The sequence below is a fragment of the Zootoca vivipara genome, chromosome 13 (genome assembly GCF_965207765.1).
Source record: "Zootoca vivipara chromosome 13, rZooViv2.hap1.1, whole genome shotgun sequence".
Taxonomy (NCBI): Eukaryota; Metazoa; Chordata; class Lepidosauria; order Squamata; family Lacertidae; genus Zootoca; species Zootoca vivipara.
In genome coordinates this window covers 51,791,260-51,812,243 of record NC_142596.1, presented here as the reverse complement: position 1 = coordinate 51,812,243, position 20,984 = coordinate 51,791,260, and the positions used below count along the sequence as shown (strand labels likewise).

Genomic DNA, 20,984 nt, shown 5'->3' with positions numbered 1-20,984 from the left:
TCAGGCCAATGATCCATCTGATCCAGCATCCTGTTCTCACCGTGGCCAATCAGATGCCTGTGGGAAACCCTCAACAGGATCCAACCACGAGAGCCCTCTCCCCTCCTGTAGTTTCCAGCAACTGGTGTTCAGAATCATGGCTGCTTCTGACCGTGGAGGCAGAGAACACCCAGTGTGCCTAGTAGCCTTTGACAGCTCTCTCCTCCATGAATTTGCCCAAACCCTTTCTAAAGCCATCCATCCATCCACACCCACCCACCTCAGGGTCCTTCTACTGTAAACCATTCAAGGGCACCTGGGATTTCAAGGTGGAGTTGGAAGAGGGGCACAAGGCTGCACATTTCTGCCAGGACTAGAACCATATGTACAAACGTAATCAATAACCTATTACTTTATTCTGGATGAGTTCCCAGAGCCACAACCCAAAACCTATTTACTCCCAGAACCACTGCATTCACTTTAGCAGGCCTGCATGAGAGCAACTAGATGGAGGGCTGCCACTTGATCCTCTCTTTGCAAGTCAGGGCTTCAGGTATGGACAGGTCCACACCATACAGTGGTGCCTCGCTAGACGAATTAAATTAGTTCCACGGGTCTTTTCTTATAACGAAAAATTCGTCTAGCGAATCCCATAGGAATGCATTGAATTTTTTTTTGAATTTTTTTTTGCCCATAGGAACGCATTAATTGAATTTCAATGCATTCCTATGGGAAACCGCGATTTGCTAGACGAATTTTTCGTAAAACGCATTCGTCTAGCGAGGCAACCTCCGCTAGAAAAAACCTTTCGTTAAGCGGAAATTTTGTTAAGCAGGGCATTCGATGCACATGACTTCCTTGAAAGAATAATACGAACTGCAGTTTCCCCATCACAAAGCTATCATTTGCAGCACCAATAGCAAACTACAGTTACCAGGATTATTTGGGGGAAGCCATGTGTGCTGAATGTGCCTCAAATATATAGTGGATGGTGGCAGGAGTGGGATCTGGGAGGGGGGGGAAGGAGGGAGGGGAGAAACCCAGCTATAAAATGGTCCGCCTTCAACTATCCGCCCCGCATGGAGTTCTCTTGTGGCAGGAGGTGGCTCGTGGGGGGTGGCGGCGGTGGAAGAGGGTGGCTGATTATGATTATGTATCTTCTATGTCTATTTTGCAAAATTAATAAAAATTTATTATAAATCAAATATATAGTGGAGATCTTCCCTGATTCTGACCCCCTTCCTACAATGATGGAGGAGTCTCTCTGGGCCTCCAAGGTCAGAGGGTGCTACCTGTGGTCAAGGTGTGCTGTGTCTCCTGCCATTTCTGGCTGTGGTTTGTCTGTGGTACCTGTCAATTAGGCAGGAGGTAGCTTCATGGCTGATGGATGAAGAGTATGTTTGCCACTCGCCGCCGGGAAGCTCCTTAATTTGCACCGTGAAGTAGCGCACCGGAGAAGACCCATCGCTCCCAGGAACCCAATGTAGCTGCAAACTTCGGGACGTCACTTCGGACTGGGGGACTTTCAGTTCACGGGGAGGAGCCGGCCGTTCTGGAATGAAATATAAAGTTGTTATTCTTAGAAAAAAATTAAGATGGTAGGCAATAAACAGAAGACCCCCTAATGTAGTGACACTGAGCCCAACTTGTTCTTCTATATGTTGTTACATCAGTGCTAAAAGAGGCAATACAGCATGTTGTAAACTGAAAGAAAATTACATGAAAAGGATGTACCAGTGGTATTTGGCTCCTGGTAAGTTAGCAAAAATGTATAGGACAAGTACAAATATCTGCTGGAAATGTAAAGAAAAAGAAGGTACCTTTTATCATATGTGGTGGACTTGTATGGTAATAAAAGCTTTGGAGATGATATATAATGAAGTGGAAAAAATGTTTAAAACAACCTTTGTTTAAAAAAACAAAACAGAAGGCTTTTTATTAGGAATTATAGGCACCAACATTCCAAAGGAGCAGAAAATACTTTTTATGTATGGAACAACAGCTACCCGGATGCTACTAGCCCAGAGATGGAAAGAAGACAAAGTCCCGACCAAAGAGGAATGGCAAACCAAGCTGATGGGACTATGCCAAAATGGCAAAACCATAGCTGCCAAGTCTCCCATATTCGCCGGGAAATCCCCGTTTTTCCAGTTGTTCCTAGCTGAAAAAACGGATTTTTTGTTTTCCCCCGGTTTATTCTGGCGCGGCGGACATTTTGGAACTGGGCGGAGCATGCTCAGAAGCGACTTTTGATGCTGCTCTGCCCAGTTCCAAAATGGCTGCAGTGCGACTTCTGGCGCGGTGGCCATTTTGAAACTGGGCAAAGCAGCATCAAAAGTCACTTCTGAGCTTGCTCCGCCCAGTTCCAAAATGGCGGCAGTGCTACTCCCGGTCTGCTACTTCTGGCCTGGTCCCTTATTTCTCCGACAGCAACTTGGCAGGTATGGGCAAAACTGACTGGAAAACTCAGAAACCAAGAGGACAAAAACTTTATAAAGGAATGGGAAAAATTTATAAGTTATTTAGGTTAGGAGACCACTGTGAGCAGATGGAAACACTGGCAGGATTTTGATTTCACTTGTAGTTTAACAAATACTATGGGCAATATGGATTCATATAAAAAGTTATATGGAAGAATATGCAGTTGTAAATGTTCAAAATAGGACCCCATGGAGGGGGTGGGGGGAAGTCGCGAGATTCAGAGGAATCTCTGTATATGGATGTATATTTGGATTTTTATAATCTTGTATTTGCAAAATCAAATAAGAATGATTTTTTTTTAGATGCTAAAAGAGGCAATTCTGCTCCCTGTTGAACAGCCCTTGCTTCTCTGGGCCTTGAGGAAAGTGTGCCCTTAGAGAAAGCAAAAAGGAGGCTTCACAAGGGTCACCAAGGTCAGAGAACACCTGTGGTTTCCACTGAAGGTAGAATCAATGCGAGGCTGAGATGAAATGGTTGTGGAGAACTTTGCCTGAGAAAGCCCATAGCCATGGCTTGAACAGAGGCTGCATGAGACTGAAATCTCCTTATTGAACTCTACTCCAATTTTCCAGCCTGCATAGATACTTCCACCCAGGTTCTTGCCCTCTGTTCCAATTCTCCCTCCCTCCCCCCCCGTCATCATTGGCGTCATGCTCCAGTCTAGCACTTATATCCTACACCCTGCCAAGTTCAATGTGTTTTCTGCAAGAACCGAGGTGATGCCCCAGTTTGCCAAAGGTGACGCAGGTGAGATGGGGAGGAAGGAACAGACGCCCACACTTGTAAAAGGCCAGATTCTGCAAACAGAAGACCTGGATCAATATAACTTTTCTCCGTACCATGTAACTGTTCATTCTGTTTTTATGCCAATCACAACATTATTCCAGCCCTAACACCACTCCCCCCTCGTGTTCCAAGAATGTGAGCTATCATTTCTTCTTAGGAATATAACATCCCATGCCAGCCTTGGTTTGGTTCAGTTCAGTTTTTGTGTGTTCTATTTTGTTATTTGGGTTATATGGATAAAATTCAACAAAAATATTTTTTAAAAGGGAGCATTCATATATTTAAAGGGCAGGGTTAAAGCATCCCACCCCATCCCACCCACTTCAAGAGGCCACAGATAATTTAAAGCCAAAGGCCTGGCGGAAAAGAAAAATGTTCAAGTAATCAAAGAGGGCATTTTTATAGACTCCTCTTTACGATTATCTGCAGAATCCCTTGTTTGTTCCCAGGCAACTCCAAATAGCAGATTTGGGGAATGATTCATTGCCCAAGACAGCAAGGAGCCACAGTCCTCCGAGTAAACCCTGGGGAGTCAAGGCCGTGCTCTTGAACTGCTCCCTTCAGTCCTAGCCAGCATGGCCAATGGTCAGGCACAATGGGAGCAGAGGCGTAGCAAGGTCAGGTGGTACCCAGTGCGGAAAATTTCTTGTCAAGCCCCCCCCCCATTCAAATTATTAAAAGAAGGAAAAATAAGATACAGTCACAAGTGTTGTTTTCTGGTTTATTTACTGAACATTGTGAGCATAAGCAGCTTTGGCTCAGCAGCCCGGGAGGTCGTCCAGGGCACCCGCGCATCCCGGAGCTCAGCTGCTGCGGCCTCAGCCTCTACGCATGGGCCTCTGCTTCCTCGGCAGGCCGCCACAGCGGCCCAAAAAACCCAGCCGCTGCTAGTAGGGGGCTAAGAAAGTCAACCTCGGCAGCACCAGCTCTTGCCTTGCCTTTGCCCCACCCCCAGCCTGCAGCCGATTGGCCAGCTAGGTTGGGGGTGGGGTGAAGGTCCCAAGGCAAGGAGGGTGGCATCCGGGACCCGGGAAGCCCCGCCCACCTCTCGGAGAGGAGCTTCAATAAGTTTATTTTTAAAATACTTATTTTTTCCAGTTTGTCATCCCCCTCAGTGGTGGCACCCGGGTCAGACCGCCCCACTGCACCCCCTTACTATGCCACTGGATAAGAGTCCTGCAGGATCCCTGGAGGGCAGCTCATTCACTGCCCTGGAATAGATATCATTAAGCTGAGGAGATTTGCCTCCCCTGGCAAAATGGACACTTCCCACATGGCTGTGTTGCACACACATGCGCCAATATCCCTGCAGCGCCGTACAGCATTTTAGGGCAAGCCCAACGAGTGAACCAGGCAGGGACTCTTCTTGAGTCCCTGCACTTAATCACTCTGAAAGTGCCAGGTTTAAATAAGCCAGCCTCTCACAAGCAGCTGAGAAATCTCTGGAGGCAGCAAATGGTTAACCCTCCCACCCTGCCAGTGTCTCTCGAAAGCAGCACCCATTGATTTCAACCGAAAAACTCAATAGAGTGAGGAATAATTGTTTAATTGTTTATCATGGAGCTTATCGATTCTGATTAAAATGTGTGGCGTGTAATAAAGCAGGCATTGATCAGCAAAGCCACAGCAGCTCGCCTCTAAACAACTCGTTCTATCCCACCCCATTGGCTCCCGTTTCCACCAAGAGGTACGTACAGCGGCTCGGGAACCTCCAGCCACTTCCCACAAAGAACAGTTTGTCTCCCGAGTTCCTCTCTTGCCCTGCCTTCCTGGGAACATTTGCTTTATGGCTCAGCACCTCTCAGCAGCCCTCTATCAGCAGACGATGCCAGAAGAATAGAAAGCCATCAGCTTCAGAGAGACATTGGCACTGATGGCGGGAGCCTTGCAGGGCGATACAAAGGTTGGCGCTTAAGTGCTCAGGGTTATTCTTTCAGAGGAAGCAAATGTTTGCTGGTCCCCCAGGGGGGTTGGATTCTCTCTTCTCATGTGTGTACCTTAGAGCAGGAAGCAGGGCTGCATCTTGCATTCTCTCTCTCTCCCTCATGAAATCTAGATACTCTTTGATGGTAGGGGGGAAACCCTCAAAGCTGTTCGCAAAAATGATAAAACAATAAAATATATGCTAAAACGATTGCAACTGACCATAGTTTAAAACACACAGAAAGTTTAAACCACGGCAGAACAGACTAAAATAAATTAAAATGCATGCAAACATTCTAAACCTCTGGGTAAAAAGGTAAAGGGACCCCTGACCATTAGGTCCAGTCGTGACTGACTCTGGGGTTGCGCGCTCATCTCGCATTATTGGCCGAGGGAGCCGGCGTATAGCTTCCAGGTCATGTGGCCAGCATGACAAAGCCGCTTCTGGCAAACCAGAGCAACACATGGAAACGCCGTTTACCTTCCCGCTGTAGCGGTTCCTATTTATCTACTTGCATTTTGACGTGCTTTCGAACTGCTAGGTTGGCAGGAGCTGGGACCAAGCAACGGGAGCTCACCCCGTCACAGGGATTCGAACTGCTGACCTTCTGATCAGCAAGCCCTAGGCTCAGTGGTTTAACCACAGCACCACCTGGGTCTCCCAAACCTCTGGGTAGGCTTGTCTAAAAAAAGAATTCCATGAAGGCACCTGCCTGATATCAATTGGCAGGGAGTTCCAAAGTGCTGGTGTTTCCACACTGAATAATCTTGTTCTTCGAAATAGTGGGGATATTATGTGGCACCTGTAAAAGTGCCAGCTCCACTGATCAAAGAGGTTGAGTGGGCACAGATGGGGGAAGGTGATCTTGCAGGTAAACAGATCCCAGGATGTTAAGAGCTTTATATGCTGATAGCATATAATTTGGCCCAGAAGCAATTAAGCAACCAGAGCAGATCTCTGAGCCCAGGTGTTATATGCTGACAATGCCTCACTCCCGTCAGCAATCGTGCTGCAGCATCCCGAACCTCACTGTAACTTCCAGATCAAGCAAAGCAGAAGTTCCAGTCCTTTTCTTCGTAATGATTTCAAAAACCATCCACACTGCCCCATAAGCTCCAAAGCTGCTAGTAGGAAATGGTACCAGCCCACAGGAGTTTACAGTAGAACAATCCCAAGAACAATTATTTCTGGCAGGTGAGGCCAACAGGAACCCCCGACCAAGCAGAGAGTCCATGCAGGGGACTGAAGCTGGGAGCTCCCGAATGCCAAGTGTATCCTCAGCTCATGACCTGCCGTCCCCCTTCCATATTTTTTTAAGGGCACAAAGTCTTTCTATTGTCCCTCCTTCAAACAGGGTGAGAAAAAGTGATTTCTTGTTAGCAGCAGGGATTGCCATGCAGAATCTCACAGTTCCACTCTGGGCAGGCTGCATCGAAAGCCTAAAGGGCATCTCTGTAACACTGAAATCCATAGGATTATAGAAATCCAGGGCTGCTTTGGTCTTAACAAGTGCACTGGGCTATAAGGAGCTCAGGACATGCTTTGTATTTCTACATAACCGATTGACACATAGGTTCCTAAAGGAGCTTAAAGGATTACAGAGGTGCCCAATTCCCAGTCCAATGTGAATGAAATTTAAATTTTGGGGTGGCTAACTCCCAAGTGATCCACCCCAATTTTAAGGTGGAATAAGTGAGATCATAGGGTTGTCGTCAGAAACACCAATCCCACGTCCAGTTTCTCATTCTCTCCCTGCAAAGGGAAAACAGGGCAGGATGGGGGGGGGGTCACATCATACGCCCAGCCCCGCCCCAGCAGCACCCTAGAATATGGAACAGGGAAGGGGAAATAAACACTTTTATGTTGTCATCACCTTGCGTGTTCAGACCCAGAGACCTCCCCCCAAATAAATTCACACTTGACTTAAATTTTAGTTTTGGTTTTTGGCAGAATTTGGGCCACAACTTTATTGATTACAGAAAGTGAGTGGTTGCATAGGCTCTGGTTCAACTAGCTCCCTGCACCCTTCCAGGTAGCGCTGACCCAGGGCACCAGCATAGGTCAGCCTAGGGTGAACACCTGGATAGGCAAAAAGCCAGGAATAGACTATGCCCGCCACCCAGATGTCCCCCTGGACTCAGGCATGGGCACAACCCTCTCTCAGGGCTTGACCAAACCATTTGAGTCCATGGATTCCTTTAATGGAATATCCTTCACATAGGGATGATGAGAGCTCTCTCCCATCCCTATCACCTGAACCAGAGCCTATCCGCAACCTTACAAGTTGTGACAATTTGCTATGTGGCAGGCGAAACCCAAATGGCAACAAGTGGGGAAAATTCCTGCCGTGCCCCTGTCCCAATGACAGACGACACACAACGCCATAGCAAGGTCAATCGCAAAAAGCCCTAAAAGTAGGGAGAGGTGGGTGGGTGTTCCAATGCACGTGCCGAAAGAGGAAGCTCTGGGTCACGTGCATAGGTATATATAGGTCCTTCAATCCATTTGGACTGTGCCCCATTGGCCAGATTGAACTCAACATCGAGGGACCTACCAATCAGGTATTGTGGTTGACCAATCTTACCCACCCACAACACAGGAGGTCGGTCTCCAGGTCTCACCGCAACACGTGCCCTCTTTTAGGGAGGACACGATTTACAAAACATGACAGAGAGAAGAAAAGGGGACTGGATGCAGAGCTGCCATTTTGCGTGGCAGGACTGTGACCCACATCCTTTCCAGTTTTGCTCAAATGTGACAGTAAAAGGAGAGCCACATCGCACGGTATGGAAAGATGCTGGTTTATCCTGCAAACCTATTTCCGAGATCCTCCGTCAACTGTGCCTCCCTGCCTCATCCTCATCTCGTGTCTGTGCTTGCCTTTAGATATTAGGCCATTTGCCATTCTAATGAGAGACCAGCTCCATCAGGCCTGCTCTCCCCTCAGCTGTCACCTGGCAGGACCTCTTCCACCCAGCTGCCTCCGTGGGAGAGATAAGAAGCAGGGCTCATCCATCAGCCCCTGAACTGTTTCTGTGCCACCTGGTCATTACAAGTGCTACTATTAAAGGAGTGGTGCCTGAGTTTGCTTTCTTCCTCTCCTCTCCCCTCCCTGTCCTTTTCCTTTTGCATGTTGCATTTTGTTAAGTCTGTGGGCAGGGCTGTCTTGCTTTAATTTATTGCAAGTAAGCTACTGGGAGCCCTTTTAGCTGAAAAGTGGGGCACAAATGCTTCTATATGGACACTGCTGGGGGGGTGCGAAGTAAAAACTTACGCGTTTTATTTCCAAGTACCCTCCCTGCACTTAAATGCATAGCTGTACAGCAAACCTCGCGCGTAGTTGCCCCCTAATTTTAGTACATGCACGGTCAATTTGTGTTTTTACGCCATCCAGTTCTTAGGAACCTAACTACTTTTCTCTCTGATTGCTCAGCAGGGTGTGATGTAGGCAGGACACAAGACCATACATTAGGGGGTAAGGCTGTATTTTATACAATGGCTCTCGTATTTAGAGAACCCTAAGTGCTTAACAGTAATGGGGCCCATTGTTATTGCTACAAGAGAGAAGGAAATTATGTGATGCAGCTATTAGGCACACAGCAGTGTCTCTCACATAGTTTTGTTAAATTAGCTTCATCTTGGACAGGGAAGGAGAGCGGGGAAAGATGCTTTCCAGACCAAGGGTACTCTCCTTTCTATTCTATGGAAGGGTGTCTATTTGGGGAAGGGGGGGGGAGAGAGGAAAGGGATGCTCTCATGGATAGGCTTAAAGAGAATGGGATACTGCTCATTCAGAGATGCCTAACAGATGCAGATGGTTGTCAATGCCCAAAATTTCAGGGCATTTCACCAGGATCGCACAGGGCTTGGAGGTTGCAGCAGATGTGGCAGCAGACGTGGTTAGGAACTGGTGGGCCATTGGACTTAATTGGTGCTATATATGATTTGAAGTACGTACCCCTCCCTGCCCCTCCATTTGGCTTGTTATAGTGCTAGGGGCTGTCAATATTGCCTGCAAGGGGGGCTTGATCCCCATCTGCTCACTGATTGTTTGCAAACAAATGGCTTTATTACAAAAGGCACCATATATCTCCAGCATGACCTACTCGCAAATAAGCTGACCCTCTAAAAGGCAGCCCTGCAAGGTGGAGTGCATGGAATGGGTTGAGCCACAGACGTCCAGGTTACTTTCTGGAACCTCGTAACCCTTCTATCCCAGCTTCATCAGTGAGATCACCTGCAGGAGCATCAACGGTTGTTCCCTGAGTTGGTGAGGGTCATTGGACAACAACAGGAAACAGAGCATTATGACTGCAACCCCCCCTCCCCCAGCTGCTGCCATTACCTCTCTTTTCTGTGGTGATGACTGTGGCTTCCAGAGGCTCCCCCCAGCCCTGCCGGGTCTTGGCAGACGCTCGGAAGATGTAGGCTGACTCAGGGAGGAGATCTGTCGCCACAAACTGCCTGACGGTGGAGCCAACTTCAACGGTGGTGAACTTGTTTGGGCTGCTGGTTGCCAGACGGTAGGCGATTTGATAGCCTGAACACAGAACAATGACAAGAAGAACATGGAGAGAGAGAGAGGTGTTGAGGTTAGTTTCCCCAGTCTTTTAGTAGAGGAAAAGAGCCAAGACTATTAAAGGTAAAGGTAAAGGGACCCCTGACCATTAGGTCCAGTCGTGACCAACTCTGGGGTTGTGGTGCTCATCTCGCATTATTGGCCAAGGGAGCCAGCGTACAGCTTCCAGGTCATGTGGCCAGCATGAGAAAGCCACTTCTGGTGAACCAGAGCAGCACACGGAAACGCTGTTTACCTTCCCGCTGTAGCGGTACCTATTTATCTACTTGCACTTAGATGTGCTTTCGAACTGCTAGGTGGGCAGGAGCTGGGACCGAGCAACGGGAGCTCACCCCATCGCCGCAGGGATTCGAACCGCTGACCTTCTGATTGGCAAGCCCTAGGCTCTGTGGTTTAACCCACAACGCCACCCGCGTCCCCGGACTATTAAAGGTAAAGGTAAAGGGACCCCTGACCATTAGGTCCCCAGTCTTTTAGTAGAGGAAAAGAGCCAAGACTATTAGTACAGCCTAATTACTTATTCATTTGAATGCAAAACAATGGAATTCGCTTCTTTTAGTGTTTACCAGCTGAGCTTTAGAACACACACACCCTCCTCCAACCGCCCGCCCAATGCAGTGTATGATCTGGGAAATTACTGGCTTGGTGATGAATGGAAAAGCCCTTCTGAGTGATAATCCACCATGAAATTTGTTTCACATTTCATTCTTTAAAAGAGCGAGATACAAGAACAGTTTCATCTTCCTCAAGCATATTGATGCAGTGTGAAAACGCCACCGATACCAAACAAAAGTATATACATACAAACACAGAGCGGATTTTGACAAGGCAAGGATGCTCAAGGAAATATATCAGCCTCTCCCTACCTCAAACTCCCCAGAAGCATAGAGAAGGCTCTGGGACTGAGCAGGGGATCTCAGCAGCCCTTCAAATAACAGGGGCCTGGGTGAGATGAAGACCTTTAGAGGCCCTAAACACAGACAAGACTATGGTGCCCAATGTACTTTTTCAGAGTTCTTTCAATAGAAAGACCCACAGTTCTCACAGTCTGAGGGACAATCAAGCAGAGTGGCTGAAGCAGGCAGTGGTGTCTGTGTGTGGGGGGGGGGGCGTATTTTATTTGCTTGCTCAGCACTCAAGCTTTCTTCCACCATGGTGATGAAGGCAGTGCATGTAAAGCTCCCAGGGAGTCTTCCAACAAGATACAGACTGGCTTATCTTCGGGGGTGGGGTGGGGTGGGATGCATCATACACCAATGAGAGGATGCCCAGGGGCATGAGAGAATAGCTGGAGACAGGTGAGCGGTAAGAAATTACCCAGCCTCTGTAGAAGCCTTTCCAATAATTCTCACTGGACTCATTACCTAAAGAGTTCTGTGTCCAGTTCTGGACTCTCCAGTTTAAGGAGGACATTGAGAAGCTTGAATGTATGCAGAGGAGGGTGACCAAGATGGTCAATGGTCTGGAGACTAAGCCTTAGGTCCTCCCATGATCCCTAGCTAGCAGGACCAGTGGTTGGGGAAGATGGGAATTGTAGTCCAAAACATCTGGAGGGCCGCAAGTTTGACATGCCTGCCTTAGGAGGAATAGTTGAAGGAGCTATGTTTAGCCTGGATAAAAGGAGGCTGGGAGGACATATAAGGCCTGTCACATGGGAGATGGAGCAAGCTGGAGGTTTTTAAACAGAGGTTGGATGGCCATCTGTCAGGGATTCTTTAGCTGTGGCGCCTACATTGTGGGAGGGTTGGACTCACTGACCCTTGGAGTCCCTTCCACCTCTACAATTCTACAAGTCTATGAGTCCAAGTATCTGCATCAGCGTAGCATCCAACAACACCTCATGGGCTACTAGTTGGAGGATGCACCAACTGTTCAAGTTCATTCCGCAAACACCTGCCAACATGCCAGCCTTGCTTTCTTCTGGAGCTCATGACAAACCCATTCCAGCTGCTGAGCTCCAAAATCAATTTCTATCTGAGGTGGCAGGGATGGTTTTGCTCATAGCGAGAACAGTTAAATGCTCCATCAAGTTACATGGTGGTGAGCATGGAGAACAGCAGCCAAATAAACCCCAAACAGAAGCAGCTGGACTCGACTGTGACAGACATCTGCTAGCCCTCTGACTGTCCTTTGAACTCCAGAGTTCTGCAGAAACATGAAACTGATGCTCATCCCCTCCATGGAGCTTGATATCCCTGCTGCGGTTTGGAGACTCACCAAATTTCAATTGCAATGAAATAAAGGGAAAGTGGAAGCAAGAGAGCATCTCCCATGGATGGAGAACAGCAGAAGAATGCTGGTGAAAAGAAAGGCTGGGTGGACAGCAGGCATCTCCTGCTGAAGAGTAGCATTGATGACTGAGGCAAGGCAAGAGGTAATAAAAGAGGATTTGGAATGTACTTTGTAGAGCCAATTCCATCCATACTATGTATTCTCATGCAGGCTTTGTAGCTTAATTGGGATACAGATGGTGGTAATTGTGTGCAGTGGGGCTAGTGATGCTTTTGCAGATATCCAGTCCTCTCCCTATATGTCATTGTCTTTCCCCACCACCACCCTGGAGGAAAGAGGATAATTTGTGGCAGCTGAATGAGAAAATGGATGCTTCTTTTGTTTCCCCAGTCAAAGTGTCATTGTGAGTCACGTCTCATATACTTTGCTGCTTCAGAGGCGCCAGAGGAGAAGACCATGTTTCATTGATACTCAAATTGCAGCAGACAAGAGTTGAGAGCAAGCCCAGTGGCTGAGGCCCATTTTGGAACTAGGAAATGCACAGATGAGAGATTAGAAGAGCAATATAGATTTTCAAACTTGGCTCTGTAAAATCAAGGACCTAAAGTGGGTTGCTGATTTGCCAGAGCACCTGAACCACACGTGGGAGCCAGGACGGGTTACGAGGCGAGAACAACCAGAATGAAAACAGAGATGGGCATATGGTTCATTTTCAAACATGCATAAACGACTCTGCCCTTAATGGCCAAAAAACAAATTATCATGAAAAGATCAAAAGCCCCAACGTAGCTCCCATAGAATAAAAAACTTAAAAAAACCTTAAAACCCCTTAAGAGAAGTGTTTCTAATGTTGCCCTTATATTGTTACACATCACCCCAATCTCCGAGTGCTTAGACCAGGGGTTCCAAGTGTTTTCCCCAGAGTTTGGTTTCCTTGGAACAAAGGTCAATGAAGACTGTGGTGTCTTTAGGATATATGGTTTTATTTACGCATATATGCAACCTGAGCACAGGACGCAGGGGCCCAGAGCATTAACACTGAAACAGATTTTTGCTTCCCCTTTAGGATTGTCTCTGTTCTCCAGATTCCAGCATCACTCCACTTACGCACAGACACACAACTCTGCCTATTGTTGTTCTTTTACTAAGAATCATGTAGCATCCAGCCAGGTGAGGAGAGTGGAGGGAAATGTCTAACCCCCACTTTCCTGGAGAGCAACATCACTAGCTCATTCTTTGGGATGCAGATGAGGGTGCTCAACTGGCCAGCCAAAGCCACCACCTTAACAAAGGAACTGGGTTGGCAGGTTCTGCAGCCTCCTCTACTAGATTCTAGGCTTTACTGGATACAGAATCATAGGCCTGGAAGGGATGCAAATATATCATCCAGAGTGACCTTCCCCAAACTCATAATCATATATAGCTTTTGTTTAAATTGCTGCTATTTATTTATATAATTCCTGCCCCACCTTTTAGGCCAAGACCAAGCAAACACTAATGTTCAGAACAGGACCAAACTGGGATGACCCCCCCCCCTCTCTCTCTGCAAATCTATAAGAATGGGATAGGCTCCAATTTTAAACAAATGCACATTTATTGCACAAGTAACTTAGATCCCCCAAACCTCTTCTGAAACCTGGATATTTTCTTGCTTCAACATGACTTGTATTTAAAAATACCGGCTCTACATTCTATGTAAGAAATTGGCAGTTGACCTAGAGAAGAGCAAAAGGATTCATCCCATTCTTTGATCTGTTTGGAATCTGCAACATGTTAACAGGAACATTAGATGAACATCGTACCAGCTGGGTGCTGTTAGGCATTCACATTAAAAAGAGTCAATCTTCAGAGATCATTAACTACACTCAGCTCGTATAGCAACCAGAGAGAGACAAAGAGAGACTCAATTTTGAATCTATTTAGTTTTACCCTTTGCAAATGTTATGTAGCCTGCCCAGGTATGTGTATCTCACAAGGCACAATGTGAAATCTAGGCCCAATTTAACAAATGCTACAGCTCTTTATTTAACTATTTTAAAGCTTTGGAAAAGAGATCACATCGAGGGAGGTGCCAAAGGGGTGTGCTCTGACCTTTTCCAGTTTCTGTACACATGCAGAAAGCAAAACGAAAAGGCACAGCAAGATTCAGCTGGGATAAAATAGGCTGGAGGAAGCAAGGGTCGGGGCGAGAGGAAGAGAGAAAGACACTGTCATGTGTAGGAAGCCACGAGGAGTGCAAATGTTGGAGAAGAAATTAAAGTAAGCACTGAATCAAAACAAAAGCCTTAAGGGGAAACACAAAACATTACGAGAAAACCAACCCCAGTCCGTAAAGTTATTAGAGTAAGTACACATGCTATCAAGAGCAAACTGTTTCGATCTGTTTCATTTCTTGCTCTGTTCCCCTTCAACTATAATGTCAAGTCAAGCATGTACAGGATTGATACAACGGCATATTCAGCTATTAGTGCATTCAAACACTGGTTCAGCTGGTTGATTATAAGCTTCTGCTTGGATTCTCAGCCAGCAAATGGCACCATCCATGCCCACTACATGCAGGCTCTGTGTGTAAGGGAGGGGGGTCCCTACTGGGATCCACTTCCCCACTGCTGTCACCAGTCAATGGAAGACATCCCTGATCTCACGTAAAAGGATTCAGTGTGTGGCCAAGTTCTATGCTCCCCGCGGGCCAAACTCACAATATTGTTGCACGCCACTCCAAACTCCGAGTGGCAAAAGGGGTGCCTGGCCTTTCTCATGGTTTGTTTCCCTTGAAATGAAGGACAATGGAGGCTATGGTATCTTTAGGATATATGGTTTTGTTTACACATACACACAACCTGAGCACAGAATGGAGGGGGCTCACAGCATTAAAAACCAAACATATTTGCCTTTCCAGGGATGCTCTGAGTCACCACTTCGGGTTCAGCACAGAGCAGGCACATAGCTGCCAAGTTATCCCTTTTTTTAAGGGATTTTCCCTTCTGCTGAATAGGCTTCCTCGCGAGAAAAGGGAAAACTTGGCAGCTATGAGCAGGCATGTCTCTCCAGTCACCAGAACCAGCCAAAATTCTCCCTCACACACAGTGCCCCTTGGCTTATTATTCTCCATCCTAGGATGACATGGCATGCAGCCAGGTGAGCTGGGAAAAGGCCCACCCATTTCTCTCTATAGCAACAGAGCAACCTCTTTGGACATGAAAATGGCAGTACTTAACTGCCCAGCCAAGAATTGGTTTGGCTGGTTCACCAGGTTTGCTCTTATGCATTCTTTCCCCACTCCCAAAATTGTAAAAATGTAAGAGCCACCATTGTCCCCTTCCTTCACCTGTTCACCTCCAGGGCATGGAAGGGAAAATATGGTAGCAGGAGGAGATTGGGGCAGGGAGAGAAGTGAGCTGGAATTCTGGATGTTGCCCATATGAATCAGCAGAACTGGAAGTATCTAAATTCTTGCATAAGTACGGTATTTCTAGGGCTTCCCTTGCCAGGCAGTTTATCATCATTATCATTTATTTCCCCAAACATTAGAGTCTTTCTATGCGTTGAAAAAGTATTGCTGTTGCAACCTCATAACATATCCAGGCTCCATTCTATGCTGAGTCTATTCCTCTATTTTTTTTTTATTGTGATGTTCTTTACTACGTTCAGCAATCTTTTGAATTCTGTTTTATACTGAGTTTCTACTCCTCATGTCTTAATGGCCTTTAAAATGCTTGCTGCATTTATTGCTACGTTGCTTCTGTAGCCCCAGGGCATACATTAATTTCTCTTTGAACACTTTCCATTTACCTCTATCGATTTCTCTCATTTGATTTCACCCAAGCAGTTTCCCTAGTCTTTGCTTCTTTTTTTGTTGCAGAATTTTCCCATGGAATGAGCTCACTTTTGCATTATTGCCATATCTGGAGACTGCTTCGCACAACCATTGTTTTGAGCTGATTTTTCAATTCATGCTCTGCTCCAAGTACAGGCTTCACATTTATGTAGTACTAGGGGCTGCCAGACCTGCTCCTGCTGCTTGCCAAGACTGCCTACCCCCACCAAACTTCCTACTCTCCTTGCCAACCCTCACCCCTCCTTTTACATCTCACCTGAATCCCCATCACCTCACAGCTCCTCTGTGTCCCCCCCACCCCTTCTTTATTCAAACTTCTGGTGCTGTTTAAAACCACCATTTAAAAACCTGCCTTTTCTTTTTCTCCCTCTCACCCTGCCTTTATGCAAATCCTCTCATGTAGACTGTGTGACGACAGTCTTACATTTTTATGTATATAGGCAGGGCCGTCTTTAGCATATGCGCTGCCAGAGTGCAAAAATCTGCCCAGCGCCCCATTACTGTAAGTGATGAAATTAAAACGTGCCATTGTGAATGACAAGCGCTGCTGCTGGTGCGGCAGGTCTTTGGTAAATGAGCGCACAAAGTCGAAAGTCCTTTAGTGAAACAGTAGGTATACACATTTTGGTAATACCTAGGTATATAAGTATTTTGTTTTTCTAGCTTGGTCAAAAGTATTTATTATTTAATAACAGGTAGATAGTTAAGAGCTTAGGCAGCTTCAGTGACAGGTGCCTGGTGCCCCCCCAGAATTTGGTGCCCAGGTGCCCTGCACCCCTTGCACCCCCAGGTAAAGACGGCCCTGTATATAGGAAGAAAGGGGGGGTTGTAGTGATGGCAAGCTCCCCAGAGACTCAAGTCAAGTTGACTTGGAACAAGTTTTTCTCCCACCACACAAAATTGGGAATTAGGTCAGCAATCCAAACAAGTGTGTGCCAAACATTTCCAGGCACTCCAAGCACCCATCACACCCTCCATTGTCATCTTTCCCTGCTCACACAATGCCCCAACAAACCTCACTCATGGCAGGAAAAGTAGCAGTGGCAGAGATGACTGGCATTTGGAACGGAATGGAGACTGGATATATTTTTAATGAGCAAAGCTTTCACCAAAACTGCTCCCTCCCCAGTGATTGACCCAAGTGGACAGTCATTCAGATACTGCGGGGCACTTAGCAAACAAACTTAAAGGGATTTTTGACTGGCAGATTACATAGGATGACTGGCTGGTGCAATAATGCACCATAAAATCAAGGGTGATGAGAGGGCAAATCAAGAAGATGTTGACAAGAGGAATAGTGAGCAACACCCAAAGGCTGTGCTACGAAGGATGGCAGTATAAATAAGACCCAAAGAAGCACTCTCTGGAACTGAACATCCCAGCATCCTTATTCCAGCAATGCCTCTGGAAAGTGCAGAAGGTGCAAGGGTAACCAGCTGACCTCTTGTTTGTCTCCAGCATAAGCTACTCGAGGGAAAACTGCCTCTGAAGAGCTAAGAGCTGCTAATAGACCTGCCATCCATTATTTTGTCTAGCAAAGAAAATCCTATCGAGAAGAACATCCCATCACATACAGTGGTACTTACTCCCAGGTAAATGCACATGAACTGCAGCCAAAACTGAAAGTAGGTTGGCTTTGTGTGTTTTTTTTAAAAAATAACTCAGCTCTGCTTGCCACATTTTATGATTGCACGCTCTGCAAATTTATTACATGTTGTACAAACACCTGCAAATTTATTGCATGTTGTACACACACCTGCAAATTTATTACATGTTACACAGACACCTGGCACTCTTGTTTGGGTGTGACTTCCCATATAAACCTGACACTTGCCTCTTTCAGGTTACTGAGAGTCCTTCTTTAAAATCTGAATTTTACAAAGTGTGCCAAAGGTGGTCTTCAAATGACTGTTGGACAAAGCAAGTGACTTTGGCATGCTGGAGCTTTCTGAGCCAAATAAAAGGCAACAGTTGAAAGAATCTGTTAAATGTTAGGTCACTCCAAGGCACCTGCTTCTTTTCCCCAAAGCAAACAGGCAGGAGTGTGGCTTCGCACTCGGAATACTAATGCCGCCTTTATGCTCATCATCACCATACAAAGCCCTTCAGAACCAGCACCGGCATCCTCTAGAAGCTGCAGTGCATACCTGAAAATGCAGTCATTTATTAATTTGTTGCAGTACTCGAGGAGAGAAGGGGGAAACACCCTGCATAATACTGAAAGGTTGAAGTTGCTCCAGTGTGGATTTTTAACATTTAGCATGTTAAAGGCTGGAGGTGGGCATGAATGCAGCATGAGATCAAAACACCCATTTTCTAACTTGGACTGCATCCAGTTCTGCAGCTGACATTTTGAAATACGGTACATCTGTATTTCCAGAGGTAGCAAGGTGATGCTATGCCTAAAGAGGGGAGAGGGAGAGGTTCCAAAAGAGGTCTCCATCAAAAATACAAGGAACACGGCACCTCTGTCACAGTCTCAGAAATAAGAGTTGGAGTTCACCAAAAGGCACTGTGAAATATTTAAACTTTTCTCTCTAGGAGCCTCCTGGTTTTTCATACTGCTGATCTCTAAAATGCTGAGTTATGTTTTGGTCTAAGTTATTAAAAAACATTCATTGCCAAGCCCTTTGTATCCTCACAGGGCTACAAGATGACAGCAGCAAGACCAATGCAAACAGATGGAATTAAAAGTTATTTTTGGAGGCAAGAGCATCTTAAATAGGCCTGCTTAAGCTTTCAGAGGCACAGAGTCTTCTCTCAGCTCTTCCATACAGAACAGCTGAGCTGGAGGGGGTGATCCTTCCTTCCTGACTCATCTAGTGATCAACCTGGTGTCTGGGGAGGGGGCAATATGTACCCCCATTAAACTGTTAGGCTGGGGAGAGGCCATACCCCACTGCTGTGTCTACATTAAAGGAAACACTAAAGGAACATGATGGAGAAAATCTTCACACACCTTATATTTCTTCATGTGAAAGCAACATTAAGGTACTAGTAGGGGGGCACCAGAGTGTCCAGATATGGCAAGCAAAGGCACATTTTACCCTTCTGTTTTATTGACCTTGAACCACCATGGCTCTTTTAACATAGTCATGTTGGATTCCGCAATGCCAACAAATAAATACAGTGAACAATCTTTCCGTTTGATGTCCCTATTTGAAGAACCACAGAAGTTGCCCCAATGAACAACAATGTTTCATACGCCAAGGGTAACCAATGTGGTGCCCTCAAGATGTGGAGGGCTACAACTCCCACAATCCCCTGTGACAATTGGCCATGCTGGATGGGGTTGATGGGAGTTGGGAGTCTAACAAAACCTGGAGGGCACCAACCGTGTTTCTCCAAAAACAAGACACCGTCTTATATTTATTTTTCCTTTAAAAAAACACACACTATGGCTTATTTTCAGGGGATGTCTTATTTTTTTCCTCCTCCTGCTGCTGTGGCCAGCATTGCTGCTGCGCCTATCACTATGTCTTATTTTTGGGGTATGGCTTATATTCCTTGAATGCTTAAAAATCCTGCTACGGCTTATTTTATGACTACGTCTTATTTTCGGAGAAACAGGGGAGCTGGCTACCTGCCCTTGGCCTTCACATTGAAACCCCATGGGCAAGCTTGTTTTTCTTTCATCATTGGCCTGAGAGTGAAGCTGTGGATTTTTGAGTTTCACACTTAACTAAGAATTCCTTCTCACCAGTGAAGCATTTCACGCTTTGAGAATAGCTCAAGATCTCAATGCATCAGAACCTCACAAACCCCACCCAGAGCTGCTCAGCAGTGCAACAGGGACAGAGAACAAAAGGCAAGTATTTATTAGTTGTTTTCTGAACAAATAGTTTCAGTAGGTGGAATTTCCCCTTATACACGAAACCTGTGTCTCAGTACCTGGGCTTAATTCGGTAATAAGCACACAAGGCACAGAGGTCCCTTGAAAATAAAATAAGCAACTTGAATGTCAGGAGTACCCAATAGCCTGTGATGGTAGAAGACTGAAATGGATGGATGGATGGATGGATGGATGGATGGATGGATCCTTCCTTCCTTCCTTCCTTCCTTCCTTCCTTCCTTCCTTCCTTCCTTCCTTTTTCTTTGCAAAAGTTTCTAAAAGAGCTGTTTTCAGATCATATCTAACGATGCTTCCAACTGTGGGCCTTGTTATAATCAGCGGAGGATTTGGGGCTGCGGCACACCATATGAGGAAACATTGTTGCCCGTAATGAGTGGTTCCCGATTTTATTTGACACAAAGCATAAAGTAGCTCACTATTTAAGGGGGCAGCCTTAGGTGGCAAAGTCAGACAAGTGCAATTGCCTTATCATATGTCACTATGGGGCAACCAAAAAATGCCAAACAACAAACAGGTTTGCTAGATTTCCCAGGGAGGAACTCAGACAGCTCTTATCAGGCATTGCTAAACAGGCAAGCAAGCAAACAAGCAAACAAACAGCAAAATAATTGCATTGCTTGGAGGTACCTAGCATTATTGACTTAACATTAATCAGAAAGACTTAAGCTTTCATTTTTCAAATGTTGTCCATTGGTTAATTGTGTGCAATATGTATCAGGGGTGAACCACAAGATACTAAAGTAGAAATTTCAGCAACCTTTTAAAGCCGGTGCGAGAAGCTTCCAAGAGAGTGGGGGCAAAACAATGCACATTTCCAGCAAGGAAATTACTGTAGTGGCCAACCAAGATCAAGCAAGACCAACAAAGTCACATCAGGGCAAGCAGGGCTGATTCTGTCCCAAAATCAGGCCTGAACCCAGACTGAAACAGATAATCAGTTTCCTCCAAAAAGCGCTTGCAACTGGACTGCTACCACACTCTCAAGCACTTCCCTTCCCTTGAAGGGAGTATTTGTGACCGGGTACTAGTTGACAAGGACTTCAGGGTCCAGATTGGGGTGGCTTCTTTAAAATTGGTTGCACTACTGACTCCCTTCAAAGTGCCAGGTTCTCCCACCACCATGTAAAGATACATTCACCACATCACAGACTCACCTGGCCACCCCACCTCCCTTGGCTACTAGAATTAGTCGTGATGGCTAGGAGTCAAGGAAGATCTCATCAACATACAGACATCCCACAAAATCAGGCAAGTTGCTGTGTCAGACACCTCATCTGGCTCCGTAACAGCAGTAGCATTTGACTCAACGTGG

The 20,984-nt window shown here is 46.2% G+C and overlaps 1 protein-coding gene across 4 annotated transcripts in view; it reads right to left on the bottom strand.

Moving 5' to 3' along the window:
* The window catches only part of SDK1 (sidekick cell adhesion molecule 1), a 574,710-nt gene that overhangs the window by 70,935 nt on the left and 482,791 nt on the right, over positions 1-20,984 (bottom strand). For all 4 annotated transcript variants that reach the window (XM_035130977.3, XM_035130978.3, XM_035130979.3 and 1 more), the window contains exons 29-30: positions 9,516-9,710; positions 1,330-1,531 (exon numbers count right to left, since the gene is read on the bottom strand). In XM_035130977.3, the coding sequence (XP_034986868.2) occupies positions 1,330-1,531; positions 9,516-9,710 (397 nt within the window). The remainder of the gene's footprint in view (positions 1-1,329; positions 1,532-9,515; positions 9,711-20,984) is intronic.